General features: G+C 55.3%; 5 protein-coding genes across 5 annotated transcripts; 4 read left to right on the plus strand and 1 right to left on the minus strand.

Moving 5' to 3' along the window:
• Positions 1–179: 179 nt before the first annotated feature.
• Positions 180–1,840, minus strand: C8A04DRAFT_27106 (general substrate transporter; the record flags this gene model as incomplete). The annotated part of the gene is made up of 3 exons (XM_062780173.1): positions 180–1,195; positions 1,294–1,619; positions 1,695–1,840. 3 exons carry the CDS (start codon positions 1,838–1,840, stop codon positions 180–182), a joined length of 1,488 nt encoding a protein of 495 aa, XP_062638478.1.
• A 596-nt stretch (positions 1,841–2,436) lies between these two features.
• C8A04DRAFT_36042 (glycoside hydrolase) lies at positions 2,437–4,139 on the plus strand (the record flags this gene model as incomplete). Its single annotated transcript, XM_062783388.1, has 4 exons — positions 2,437–2,543; positions 2,600–2,922; positions 2,980–3,068; positions 3,129–4,139. 4 exons carry the CDS (start codon positions 2,437–2,439, stop codon positions 4,137–4,139), a joined length of 1,530 nt encoding a protein of 509 aa, XP_062638479.1.
• A 485-nt stretch (positions 4,140–4,624) lies between these two features.
• C8A04DRAFT_27108 (uncharacterized protein) lies at positions 4,625–5,631 on the plus strand (the record flags this gene model as incomplete). Its single annotated transcript, XM_062780174.1, has 4 exons — positions 4,625–5,011; positions 5,115–5,259; positions 5,338–5,424; positions 5,501–5,631. The coding sequence occupies 4 exons, from the start codon at positions 4,625–4,627 to the stop codon at positions 5,629–5,631; spliced, it is 750 nt and encodes a 249-aa protein (XP_062638480.1).
• Positions 5,632–7,719: 2,088 nt separating this feature from the next.
• On the plus strand, positions 7,720–9,150 carry C8A04DRAFT_27109 (PUA-like domain-containing protein; the record flags this gene model as incomplete). Its single annotated transcript, XM_062780175.1, has 1 exon — positions 7,720–9,150. The coding sequence occupies one exon, from the start codon at positions 7,720–7,722 to the stop codon at positions 9,148–9,150; it is 1,431 nt and encodes a 476-aa protein (XP_062638481.1).
• Positions 9,151–12,117: 2,967 nt separating this feature from the next.
• On the plus strand, positions 12,118–13,916 carry C8A04DRAFT_27110 (general substrate transporter; the record flags this gene model as incomplete). Its single annotated transcript, XM_062780176.1, has 4 exons — positions 12,118–12,182; positions 12,271–13,009; positions 13,083–13,216; positions 13,289–13,916. 4 exons carry the CDS (start codon positions 12,118–12,120, stop codon positions 13,914–13,916), a joined length of 1,566 nt encoding a protein of 521 aa, XP_062638482.1.
• Between the last annotated feature and the right edge of the window lie 438 nt (positions 13,917–14,354).

The following is a 14,354-nucleotide window of genomic DNA, read 5'->3' on the forward strand; positions in this document are numbered from 1 at the left end:
AACAGTGATACTTCTCGGAGACGTTGCTGATTATTACGGGCAGCTCCCTGTCAGGAGAACGTACGGAGGTACCCTGGCCAATACGCATCAACTAATGTAACGTATGTGTACTGTACAACATCTTGCAATTTTACGCAGTACAACTTTTAAATACTGTGTGATTACACGGTAATTAGTCCTCAGCTCACCTTGGCCCTCACTTCCTCGACGCGTCGCTCCAGTTCATTGCCCGCCCAGTCGCTCCGGTCCATCGTGGGCACAAACAGCGGCGCATCGGTAAACAACCGGCTCATCTCCTCCAGCGGCCTCTTCGCCGTCTCGGGCAGGAATGCCCAGAAAAACACGGCATTTGTAAAGTTGCAAATCACAAACAAGAAATAGTACCGGTACCCGACCGTCTTCATCGCGGGGCCCGTCACTTGCCCAATCATGGTGTTGAACGCAAAAGACGTCATAGTCGCGATCGACACCCCCTTGGCCCGCGTCTTGGTATCGAAAATCTCGGCGGGGATGATCCACGATAACGGGCCACAGGTCGCGCTGAAGCTGAAGTTGTACGCCCACGTCACGACGATAAACCCCCACGCCGCGGCCGTATTATCGCTCTCCCCGGGCGGGAACCGCGCCAGCAGCACCGTCGCCACAATGAACGTCGCGCAGTTGCCCAAATTCCCCAGAATCAACGGCCACCGCCGACCCAACCGGTCAATCAACAGGATACACAACGCCTGCGCGACCAGCGCCAGCACTGACGAGATAGCTTGGTACCGCAGCGTGTCATCCCCGCGAATCCCCATCAACCCGTAGATTGTGACCGAATAATACTGTATGGCCGACACCCCCGTCATCTGCACCGACGCCTGCAGGGCGCACGCGAGCACCAACCGGCGAAAACAGGACCGGTCGCGGACCAGCTCGGCGTACGACCGGGCCGCGACGGTGCGGTCGAGCGCGATGGCCTCTTGGATCTGCTGGAACTCGGCTTGTACCCAGGGATCTTGCGTGTCGCCGTGGGCGTGCAGATTGGCGAGCGTTTGTAGGCCGCGGTCGGCTTGGTCGCGGTGTTCGATGAGCCAACGGGGGGATTCGGGGAAGAGGAGGATGAGAGCGGCCAGGAGGAGGGCGGGGATCAGTTGAATGCCGAGGGAGGTGCGCCATTGTGCGGAGTTGGTGGGCGCGAAGCCTACGTAGGTGCCTGTAGTGGTCCAAGTCAGTTCCCTCTTTCTTCGTCGTTTCCTTGCTTTTTTTTTTTTTTTTTTTTTTTTTTTTTGTGCACGGTGATTTGCGACCTACCATACGAAATCCAAGCCGCCGCCAACGCCCCAATCCCCAGCATAAACTGCTGCAGTGCCGTGACCCGGCCTCTGATACTCGGATGCGCCAGCTCGGCCTGGTACAGCGGCACGATCATGCACAAGACACCGACGCCCAGCCCTGCGATGGCCCGGCCCGCGTAGAGATAGGACAGTGCCCGTGCCCCTGTCTGCAGCGCTCCGCCTAAGAGGAAGACCACAGCCCCGAGCAGGATGGTCAGACGTCGGCCGAGGTAGTCGCCCGTTGGTCCGGCGAGGAAGGCACCGATGAAGGCACCGCCTGTGAAGACGGAGACGACGGCGGCTCTGGAACATGTTTAAGTCAATATTAAGCGTTCCTTCCAAAGCAAAGGACGGAGGATGGGAGCGAGAGAGACACACTCTTCATTGTCGGTCGGGCGGAACTCGCTATGGAACGATTGCGAGGCAATCACCTGGGCAATCACACCGAGGTCGTAACCAAAGAGCAATGAGCCCAACGAGGCGAACACGCCGACGAGGAATTGGTACCACTTTGGGGAGAGCATCGTAAGCTGCTAAGCAAGGGATACTCAAAGTCAAACCCCACATGGGAGGTCAAAGTATTATAACTTCGACATACAATCCCTACTGTTGCTGATACCCGTTCGGGAGAATAATAGGTGGTTATGCCCTCGTGACCGGTATCAATTATAGCGACCCTCTGTTATTATCCCCGCCTTTACTCCCTAGTGTACATACTTACACTCAAGCCTAGGTAGGTATTTACGACAACACTCGGGCACAGATCCAACGACGTGGTTCAACTCCGCGTCAAAGACCCCGATCATGGGGTCAAGTTGGGGTAACTAACTTCCGATTAAGGGCATTCCTCAGTCCCGAACCTTGACGCTAACTGGTGGGTATTCTCACTGATGCCCAGCCGCGTGGCTTTCGTGCGGGGTTCGGTGCTCGGCCCGGTGGGTTCTGGATGGGGTCTTTCGGGGGAGACTTATGCGCGCGAATCAGAGGCCGAGGAGCTCGGTTGTGATGGTGTTTTTCGGACGGTGAGTTGATTGAGGGGAAGAAAGTTGTTAATTGATTGAGTTGGAGTTGATTGTTTCGGTACTGGCAACTTGTTGACTCTATTCGCAACAGCGTAACGATGGCTACATTCACGCGCATCGCCGAGGACGAGACGCCCACCATCACCATCGACCCGTCTCACACCGTCGCCGACATCGAGGACAACATCTATGGCGGGTTCACGGAGTGAGTTTCTTGTCTCTCTAGTGCTGATTGCAAAATAAATTACTGACGATCGACAGACACATGGGCCGTTGCATCTACGGCGGTATCTACGACCCCGGCAACCCGCTCTCCGACGCCAACGGCTTCCGCACCGACGTCATCGACGCCATGAAGGAGCTCAACGTGCCCGTTGTGCGGTACCCCGGCGGCAACTTTGTCGCGACCTACAACTGGCTCGACGGGGTTGGCCCCAAGGAGAAACGGCCGAGCCGACCCGAGTTGGCGTGGATTGGGGTCGAGAGGAATGAGTTTGGGACGGATGAGTTTATGAAGTGGTGTGAGGTTGTTGGAACGGAGCCGTATTTGTGTCTGAATATGGGAACTGGGACACTGCGGGAGGGTGAGTCGAGGTTGTTCTGAATGAGTCTCTTGGGGATAAGAGCTAAGTGGTTTACAGCCCTGGGCTGGCTCGAGTACTGCAACTCGGACCGGGACACCTACTACGCCAACCTGCGTCGGCAAAACGGCCGTGAGAAGCCCTACAACGTGAGCTTTTTCTCTGGCATTCTCCTTAGAGGCAAGCAAAATACTTACTCAAGAAACCAGGTCAAATATTGGGCCCTCGGCAACGAGTGCTACGGCCCCTGGCAAGTCGAGCAGCTCACCAAAGAAGCCTACGCCACCAAAGCCTACCAATGGGCCAAAGCCCTCAAACTCCTCGACCCCTCCATCACCCTGATCCTCTGCGGCGAATCTGGCTTCTCCTCCTGGGACCACCACGTCCTACAACACTGCCTCCGACCCGACATGCACGCCCTGGGCGGCACCAAATCCCTCATCGACATGCACAGCATCCACCTCTACACCGCCGACGGCACCGCCCACCTCCCCAACGCGACCGCCCCGCGCGCCGCCGAACGCGCCATCCAGATGACCTCGGCCCTCATCGACCTCGCCCGCATCGAGAACCGCGTCCCGCCCACGGTGCCCAAACCCAAGATCTGCTTCGACGAGTGGAACGTCTGGGACCCCTCCCGCGCACCAGGCGAACAGGGCGCCGAGGAGAAATACACCCTCTCCGACGCGCTGGCGGTGGCTGTGTGGCTGAATGTGTTTGTGCGGCAGGCTGGGGAGATCGGGATGGCGAATATTGCGCAGTCGGTTAATGTCATTTCGCCGCTGTTGACATCGCCCAACGGGTTGGTGAAACAGACTACGTGGTGGCCGCTGTTGTTATTCAGTCGGTATATGCGGGGTCAGACGATTGCGTTGCATGTGCGCGGGCAGGAGTACACGGGGCCGACGAAGCCGACGTGGCTTCGGGGGACGGGGATGGAGACGCCGTTTTTGGATTGTAGTGCGGTGAAGGGGAGTGATGGTTGGGTGAATCTGGCTGTGGTGAATGTGGATGAGGAGCGGGACTATGGGGTTGTGTTGGAGGGGTTGGTGGGGGGTGGGAAAGTGCAGGTGTTTGTTGTGACTGGGGAAAATGTGAGTGTGACGAATACGGACGGGAAGGAGAATGTTGGGGTTGTGGAGAGCGAGTGGGATGGGAAAGGGAGGTTTACTTTTGCGAGGCATTCGTTTACCTTGTTGCGGTGGAAGGAGTCGGTTTAGATGGATGAGGCCAGTCCTTGATCCCTACCTAATGTAAACCCGATTTCTGTCCACTGAGATACGTTCGTGGATGAACAGGTAAAATGGTAGAACCCTGTCACCTGTGTAAGTCAAATCTGCAATATTTTAATTACACCCTGTCCTTGCCATTCATTGCTGTGATCTTCTCCCGTGTTTGCAGTCCCCACTTCCAATTTTCGTTTCTTCGTTGCACACAGACAGCACAGTTGTATACTACAGGATAACAGTATCATTTGAAACTAAAAGTCAAGCATTTTTCCGCCCAATACATCTAATTACCTGGCAAAAATACATTCTTGCCGCTGTTCGAACTGATGCACAGACCTGCACCTGGAGGCTTACCTAATCCACATGCAGCTCACCATTCGAAAATTGGAACTCATCGCCATTTCATTATTTCATACTGTCACACTGTGTATTCTCACCCGCATTCTGGTGTTTCGCACCATCCCGATTTTTACGAAATGGCATCCGCCTCCAAAACCCTCCTCGGGCTCGGCCAACGCCTCCCACGCCGGGCACTACCACGCATCACGCCCTTCCGATGCCAGAGCGCACACCAGTACCAATCCTGGCACTCCAAGAAAAAGGACATCCCGGACGAGTTGGCCAAGTTGGACCTGTGGGACAACAACCCGGAAGAGCCCCCGACCGGTTTCCAAAAGGCTTACACTGAGTTTCCATGCACGCTACACTACTACACCCTAACCGCTCGGTCCAAACTATTCGATGCCCGGCCCGAACACCACAAATTAACACCCCTGGACCTGCCCCCGGATGCGGTCCTTCCGGGTAAGGATGAGCTTGTGCGCCCGGCTATTGGCCTCATTTGGCCGGGTGATCCTAAACAGGTGTGGGGATTTCTTTTTTTTTTTTTTTTGTTCCCCTTCTAGTTTTCGATGACGGTAACCTAGAGAGGGTTAGACAGCTGACACTTTTTGTGAACCCGTAAAGACGCCCATCTCAAACGGTGTGACTTTACTTCCCAACACGATATGGATGAACCGGCTGGCAGACAGGTATCATAACGACTATTACTTGAAACCTCTGCAAGAGGGGAAAGAGCTCGAGGAGCCGCAGGTTTTTACTATCAAAAAAGGTGAGTTAATACCAGCCTTAGAGTCCACCGTTTGATAACTGGGACTCAGCGACTGACCCCGACTGTTGAACTATTTAGAAACCCCGGTACCAAAAGATCTTACGTTATTTCATGAATCCGATGAATGGTTTTCCCTCCAGCCGGCGGAAGGCATGACGCTTCCTGGTAAGATAGCAGTTCAATTAGTTCACAAATTTGGCACGCCGCATTTTGTTCTAACCCACCCTTTCCGCGATCTCAGATTTGAACAACGCCCTAGACAAGTTCTACGACGAGTATGCACGCAAACGAAACGCGGAAGAGTGGTTTGAGAAGAACCCGCCCACCAGGTGGATAGACGGGAGAGAAGTGGATGTTTGGATGGATCAGTAGGGGCTATGTACGTGGAAATGCGAAGAAGTGCGCATTATTATCTCGCACTGGTGCAGTGTAGGGTTATGGGCGACAAACTAACTGACTTGGTGAATGACGACAAATTCATTGCTAGGTATGTACTTTCTTTCTACCTACCGAATAAGAATTAATGACCAATATTTTCGCCGGGGCAGGTGCACGTGACGTGAGACCTATTCAAATGGCCCTGTCGACATGTCGGAACAATTCTTTTGTGTTCTGTCCAACATCGCACATTCAACCGCTTTCCACCGTCGCATATTTGACTGTATCTGGTCGCACCCGCTGTTGCAACCTCCCCTGCAGCATAGGGATCAGTGTATACAATATTTAGTTACTATTTCAGAGCTCGGCAGCTTTGGACGATTCAATCAGCATGTTAACGAACTCAAGACGGCCTAGGTAATACCTTGATTACCTAACTACCTGTCTGTGATGCTATTGTCGACCCCTCTGGAATCTCCTCGCACCATCTGCGGGAAGACTGGTACGTGTACTATTATTTTTTTTTGATACTTTTGTTTTTTGGGGTGGTACCGAAGCGGAGAGAGTGTGTAACATCAACTAACTAATTGTTTCGGGTCGCAGTCCCCCCCAGTTGTACTTACACCGGCATCACCGATCCTCATTGTCGGCACATTCACTCACTGTGAGCGGGATCCTCTCAGTGACATCACATCTTTAACCACCGCACGTGTTCTTGTTAACAACACCGGTTGTTAAGTTTCCGCTCGGTAGATCAACATCCGGGCCTGTGACATCCGGCTGTATCCTTTCACTCCCAGGGCCACTTCCAAGATTCCCGAACCTTTGTCGGAACGAAACTTCTTTGTTATAAACTCAAAATTGAGAGTATGGTGATAAAGGATGGAGAGTGCCAAGGTGGTGTTTAGTAGGATTGAGAAGATGTTTGGTTACTCTCGTGTAAGTTCCTTTGCTGGTTGGAGTTGAATGGGATTACTAACCCGTCTTCACAGACCTGAATAGAAAAGTGTCGAATCACGACAAAGCCGAGCAAGTCCGACGACAATGTCCAGGCTCGGACTCAAAAGTTGAATCAAATCATAGGTCCCGATAACAGCGGGACATATCCTCACATCAGTGAAAATCACCACGGGCACTTTGTGACGTCACAGGCCCTATTTATCCCAACTCACAACTCACCAGTCCTTTGGACGAAGAACGCACGGGCCATATCAAGTCCAACTGACAACCATTGTACACACAATGAACCCGCCAAACACACCAGCTACGCCTCGCGTACCGGCCCGCTATAACACAACAAAACCACCTGGAATATTCGCCAGTCTGACCACAGCTATGGTAAGGTCACCCCTCCGACCACGCTTAACAGGTGCCGGCGCTACTCCAAGGAGCACTTTGGCCGACACAACCTCTTCAAACGCCACAAAAATAGAGTCAGATTCGGTGCATACCAACTTCACTACGACATCTGGAAACACAAACAAAACCAATCCTGAACACACCTTTCATCCCTTTCATTCTTGGACCCAACCATTATCCCAAGGCCGAGTCGCCGCTCTCAGCTTAATCGCCAAGTTATAGCGTCGTCATCGTGGCCATCATGTCCCGGCACAACAGATCACACACTGGCAAGGGGAAGTCTCCTCCTTTCTTCAGCATCTTCAGACTGGTATCGACAAACTGCCCTTACCCCTGAAGGCATGCCCTCATCGTGTCCATGAAGCGCTACTAGTGCTGATGGATGAAAGGCATGCGGCGTTCATCCCCAGGGAGATTGCACAACGGGCAAGACGACTGTATGAACACTTTGATGCTGTGAATTGGGGTGAGGGAGGGACGTTGAGTGGTGTGACTGAGGGGCATGAGAGATTCCCTACTCTTGATACGTTGACCCTGAAGGATAGGGTGAGGTCTACTGACCTGATGGTCCCCAGTGACAGGGTGAATAGACGAGTCAGGGCTGTGGGGATAGGGGAGGATGGACGATACGGGAGAGATGTCGTCAGGGGTATTGGACGTCCTGACACTGCCGGAAATGCCGAGAGTGACATAAATGCTGTGCGTCATATGAACGGCACGAGAATGGGGTACGGAGATAGTGGTTTGTACACTACAGCTCCTCCAGCAGTTGTTCCTGCACACTTCGATGTTCTGGCCCCGTCGTCTGGACACTTCGACATTCGGGTCCGGTCGTTTGCGCATTCCGATGCTTCGGACGTGTCGTTGGCACACTCTGACACTCCGGCCCAGCCGGCTTCACACTCGGACGCTCCGGTCTCGTCATCGTCACGCTCCGGCGCTCCGGTCCCGTCGTCGGCACCTTTGCCCCGTCGACCGACCAACGACCTTCCTCACGCAGCTCGTGCAACCGGAAGGAACAGCTTTCATAAACCTGCCCTGGAGTTTCCCACGAATCTTCCTCCCGCAACCCACCACGCTCCCACCACCCGCCGCATTCCCACCACCCACCACAATCGCCAGGTGAACCATTCCCATAGAGCTCGACCCATCGTCACCATTCCTGACCATCAAGACACGCAGACGACACCTGCTCGCCAAACACTCGACATCACCGTGCCCCCAAACCCGTTGCCGGAACCCCCAACCTCGCCGCCGGAACCTCCAACCTCGCCGCGGGGGCCTGAAACCCCGTCGCCCGCGCCTCCCACGATGTCCCGCCCGGCGCCAAACCTCCCACCCCCCAACCACCCTAGCTGGGGTGTGAATGGGATTATGCACGGCGTCTACCTGCAGGGCGCCCACACGTATCTGTTCGACCCCCGCTACGTGGGCCAACGACGCGACGCGCTCCAGCACGGCCATAACGGCCTGACCCCCGGCGACTGGTGGCCGCTGCAGGTAGTCGCCGTTTACAACGGCGCCCACGGCCAACGCGTCCGTGGCATCTCTGGCGACCCACAAACGGGCGCCTACTCGGTCGTGGTCTCGGGGCTGGCGGCCCAGTATCGCTACCACGATCGCGACAACGGCGACGTGGTCTGGTACTCGGCGGACCGCCCGAACGCCGGCGTTGGTCTCGGGCGTCGGGGCAGGGCCAACCCCAACGCCAACAATGCCAGCAGCAACAACAACACCAGCAGCACCAGCAACGGCGGCGCCGGGAACAACACCGGCAGCAACAGCAACAACAGCGCCGGCGGGAACAACCAGCAGGCAGCGCCCGCACCGGCTCCGGCCCCGAGACCTCAACACAGCGCCGACACCCGCGCGCTCCTCGCCTCGGAACGCACCGGCCTGCCCGTCCGCGTCCTTCGCAGCGCCGGCCACCGCAACCGCCACTGGGCGCCGGCCGTGGGCATCCGCTACGACGGCCTATACCGCGTGGTGCGCCACATTGTCTCGCACAACAGCCACGGCGGACAATTCCTCAAGTTCGAGCTCCGCCGCCTCAATCCCGCTGCCAATCTGGGGATGACGCTGAACCAGATCCGGACGACGGTGCCCACTCAGGCGCAGAGGGCTGCCGAGGCGAGCATTCGCGATCGGTATTGAGCGGCTGGTCGGGGGTCGGGTTCTCCTGGATGGGCCTGGGGAGAGTACGGCCGAGGTTCCGAGTCGGTGAGGGAGACGTTGTCGAAGGAGTTTGAGTGGACTGTGCCCGTTTGAGAAGGAGGTCAAGGAGAAAGAGTTTGCGACGTTGGCGAGTTCTGGCACGAGGCAATCGTGCTTGATGATTACTTGACTGAGGCGTTGAAGTACATCGGGAAGACGAAACCAGAAGAGACGATGGACAAGTAAGATTTATCCCCCTTCCCCTAGGCTACCGTCTTTTGAGGATACCTTCTCAGTATACCTTTTCAGCATACCTTTTCGGCATATAGCTAACGCGCCATCACAAACCACTAGGTACAAACAACTTCCTCCAATTCTTCACCCTCGACCGCTCCGACCGCAACAAATTTCAAATCCTCCAAGTCATGGGTCGATCGTGGATTTCGGAAGTTACAAAGTCTCTGGGATGGGTTTCAACTCTTGCGACGAGTTAACACGGGTTCAAATGTGCAAGAGTGGGATACGGCTGTTTTCTTTTGGTTGCGGTGGTTTCTTTTCTTGGCGGAAAGAGTTTCAAAGTGAAGTTGAAGCAGCTCCAAGTCGAAGGGTTGAGTTCCAAAGCTCTCCCGAGACGTTGAGAGCGCTCCTTTACTTTAGTTTCAATTGTTTCCAGAAATTCCAAGCTCAAGATGTTCTCTTCATCCCAACTGAAATCGCGAGACGAAATCGCTGTCGTCTGTTTCTGTTCGTAACCCATTCACTTTACATGATGGTCCTCGACTCCTTGGTACACTCCTGGACGAGAAGTAATTATTCCTGAGAGAGGAGCCGACAAAACTACATGCTCGGCCGGTAGTGATTGACGTCGCAACCAAAGCAGCAGAGGTAACGTGATACTACTCTAGAGCTTAGCTGACAGCAAAACGCCTTGTGCAAATAAATACCCGTCCAAAGGTCCAACGACGAGGTTGAGCCTCACGGTGATACAACCTACTCCACCAGATTGTCTCACAGCTGACATAGTAAGCCTCCATCACAATCCCAGCCCTGTGGACCGATGTACAGGTAACAACCTACACAGCAGAACGGCCGACGCAGGTTTCCCGGCCAGTATATTAAACAACCCTCGATCGAGTCCAACGCAAGGTGTCACCGTACCCCTCACTACTACATTTGACAGTACCAACAACCCGGGGATGTCTCAGCAGCAATGGCAAACAAGCATCGAGGCTCGTTTCTACGAAGCTTCCGATTTGTCTCGGCTCGACAGATTGGACATGTGTCACATCACACGCGGTAGGCAGGGATATTTTGGAGGGGGGTTGATGTGCAGTGTTTGCTGCTTCGGTTTCGGGCTTCCTCGGTGGGATGTCCGAGGCATATCACATCACAGTTATACGCCCAGTCAGCGGATAGCGGTTCCATGCTGTGTTCCGCCTTGGATGATGGAAGATTCCTTTTTTACCGGAGTTGGTGAGGAGTGACGCTGCGACGAGAGGGACCACAGCAGCAGGGCTTGGGATTCGGGGAAGCTGTTGGAGAAAGGCAGGTTTTGTGGGGCGCCTGTAATCGGCCCGGCGGCAGCCATTCCAGGCCAGGGTTGGAACCCCATCTCGAGCCGATCAACCCCCCAGCCTTCTTGCCAGGGCACTTGCGGGGAAGCGGGGAGATGGGGAAGGCGCGTCACGGTAAAAATCCATCCCCAAGTTAGCTCCAATTCAGTCCACGCAGCAAAAGCGCCCATGCGCGGGAAAGGACCATGGAATTGCAACCTGTGGTGCATTTACGCGACGGAAGGAGCGGGCGCAACCCACCAGAATGACCTCCCTCTCTTCGGCTCTGCGATGACGGCTGTCACTGTCAGCGATTGGAAAACTGCCGCGGCCAAGTACCCGGCAGTGGACACGGTCGGTGTGGATTTGGTTTGCAGACTTCCGCCAACAAGCGCGCCTATCACAGCGGCCCATTGCCCTCTCTGCCGTTGCCTTCGGGTATAACGTTGGATCCTCGAACTGTTTTTGCTGGACTTTGACCAAATCTTTCCCCATGATTGGCGGGATCCACCATTCCCCGGACACACCCCAGATCATTCCCCGTCTTTTTTCTTTCTGTTTTACCCCGAACCCCTTCACGAGTCACGCGTCACAAGCTAGGACCAGGCAAGCTCAGCAAGCGAGGACAGGAAGAGACAACGATGCTCCCGCAGCTTCCTCCGAGTGGCCACGTCCGGCAAGGTGAGACAATGGGGGGGATTTTTATCTTGTGGTTGGAGAACTTGTTGGAGTCTGGTCCGTCCTGGAGATGCAGTATGCCATGTAACGTCCATTGACCCTGGCCTGCATCCTGGCCCGTGTTTCCAGGTGCTTGCTTGCTTGGGTATGGGTTGCTTGTCGTAGGGTTAAAGTGCTTGGAAGAGGAGAGAGCTGGGAGAACAAATAAAGAGGGCTCCCCATCCGCACATGGAACTGCCATGGTCTTGTTTGATTTTTGGTGAATACTTTTTTTCCTGCTGGGTTCCTCTTGACCAGCTCACAGGCCAACGTCGTCGAGATCTGGCATTCTTGACTGCGTGACAGCTGGACTTGGAAGGTCAGTTCTGCTTCTCTCACGCGGAACAACCTCACTGTTCAGTGTGGATCTTCACGTGTGAATCCACCACCCAACGCCAAAAGGAAAGAACGAGAACAAGGCGCCTGTTCACAACACCGTGCCTTGGGACGAAAATTCGCGTGCAGCCGGTTTGATTTGGCTTCGATTTTCCGACGCGACCATAAATTGGCCCGCCTTCGCAACCGTCGACCCGATTTCCTCCTCCTTTCTCACAACTTTTGCCACAACTTTCTCCGCCAGCAACACTTTATCATCGATTACATCAATCGCATCGCTTTGTAGCCGAAATCTTTACTGCGCTTTATCTGCCTTGATTTGCATGAGATATTGTAATATCGACTTGCAAAATCAGGCACGATGAAGTTGCCAACCATCTACAATGTCTACCTCGTAGCCATCATCGCGACCCTTGGTGGCGCTTTGTGAGTTCTCCCCCTCCTCTCTTCTCTCTTATCCTCAGAGAATCAATCCCAGTTCAATCTATCCTGTGCCGAGTCTAACACATTTCAGGTTTGGTTTCGATATTTCCTCCATCTCGGCCATCGTGGTCACTCCCCAGTACATCGAATACTTTAACAACCCGTCCGGCGTGATCCAGGGCGCCATCGGCTCGGCTCTGGCCGCCGGTTCCGTTATTGGATCTGCGGTCGCCGGCCCCCTCTCCGACAGGTTCGGCCGCCGCGATTCCATTCTATTCTCTTGCGTTTTCTGGCTCGTCGGCACCGCCGTCCAAGTCGCCTGCCAGAACACCGGCCAGCTGATCGCCGGCCGCGTGCTGAACGGCTTCACCGTCGGCATCACCTCCGCCCAGGTGCCCGTCTACCTGGCCGAGATCGCCAAGGCCGAGAAGCGCGGCTCGCTCGTCATCATCCAGCAGCTCGCCGTCGAGTTCGGTATTCTCATCATGTACTTCATCGGCTACGGCTGCAGCTTCATCGAAGGCACCGGCTCGTTCCGTACGGCCTGGGGCACCCAATTCATCCCTTGCGTCTTCCTCATCCTCGGCCTCCCCTTCCTGCCCCGCTCTCCTCGTTGGCTTGCCAAGGTCGGACGCGACCAGGAGGCGCTCGAGACCCTTGCCAACATCCACGCTGGGGGCGACACCACTGACCCGCTAGTTATTGCCGAGTGGGAGGAGATCCGCACCGTCTTGCAGGCTGAGGTTGAGGCCGGTCAGGGGCTGGGCAAGTTCTACCGCAACGGCATGTGGAAGCGCACTCTGGCTGGCATGTCTGTCCAGGCCTGGCAGGTGGGTTTTCTTTTGCTCTTTTTTCTGTGTGACCATTTGTCAAATAAGATGCTGACTTGTTCTCGTTCTCTAGCAACTGGCTGGCGCCAACGTCATTGTCTATTACCTCACCTACATCGCCCAGATGGCTGGCCTGACTGGCAATGTTGCCATGGTCACTTCCGGTATTCAATACGCCGTCTTCATTATCTTCACCGCCGTCATGTGGTAAGTCAAAACCTCACTCAATCTGGATTCCAAATACCACAAGGGACACACAGATGCTAATAATACACCCAGGCTCTTCATTGACAAGACCGGCCGCCGCACCCTCCTCGTCTGGGGCGCCATTGGCATGGGCTTCTGCCATCTCGTCGTCGGTGGGACCATGGGCGCCCACAGCACCTACCACCCGGAGGGCGTCGGTGACCCGCCCAACGCCAACATCGTCATCTCGGTCGACCACGGCGCCCCCGCCAACACCGTCATCACCTTCTCCTACCTCCTCATCGTCGTCTACTCCCTCACCTTGGCCCCCGTGTGCTGGATCTATGCCGCCGAGGTCTGGTCTCTCGGCACCCGCGCCACGGGTATGTCCTTGGCCGCCCTCAGCAACTGGGTCTTCAACTTCGCCCTGGGCATGTTTGTCCCGCCCGCCTTCATCAACATCACCTGGAAGGTCTTCATCGTTTTCGGCGTGCTGTGCGTCGTGGCCGCTGTTTGGTTCTGGCTCCTGTACCCGGAGACCTGCGGCAAGACCCTCGAGGAGATCGAGCTCATGTTCGCCCCGGGCGCCGTGGCTCCCTGGAAGACCAAGAAGGGCGAGTCCCGTTTGGCTGCCGAGATTGCCGAGGTCACGGCTCGTCAGCAGAAGGGCGAGCATGGTGGTACCGCTGCCCCGGAGGCTACCAACGAGGAGAAGGTGTAAGCGGGTGCTTACTGGAGCGTCCTGCATGGGTAGGATCTTTTCTGATATCCGGAGATAAGGGGAAGTGAGGGTGTTTATTACTTCACTTGATGGTGTTTCCCGCTCTGAGGAGAGTGAGGGGGCGGTTTACCGGTTACGGATCGTGTGATGTTGTTTGATGTAATTCCGTAGCGGAGCAATCACACGAGTACCATGAACATGCGTGCCCTTCCATGAATGTGAATGTCTTTCTAAAACCAAGAACCAGACAATAACATCCCATCCGTCCCTCAACCTTCCACCCCCCAATCACCCGATCTAGGGCGTCAACGGCATCTCCTCCACAACTCTCTCATTAACCCGTCGTCGGAACCACACACAACGTCCCATCAACCTCGTCACTGGAACCCGCAGCCCCGTCGCCCACGCCTCACATGATGTCCCACCCGTTGCCCAACC

Source organism: Dichotomopilus funicola (assembly GCF_033296635.1).
Source record: "Dichotomopilus funicola strain CBS 141.50 unplaced genomic scaffold C8A04scaffold_18, whole genome shotgun sequence".
In the NCBI taxonomy this organism is placed as follows: Eukaryota; Fungi; Ascomycota; class Sordariomycetes; order Sordariales; family Chaetomiaceae; genus Dichotomopilus; species Dichotomopilus funicola.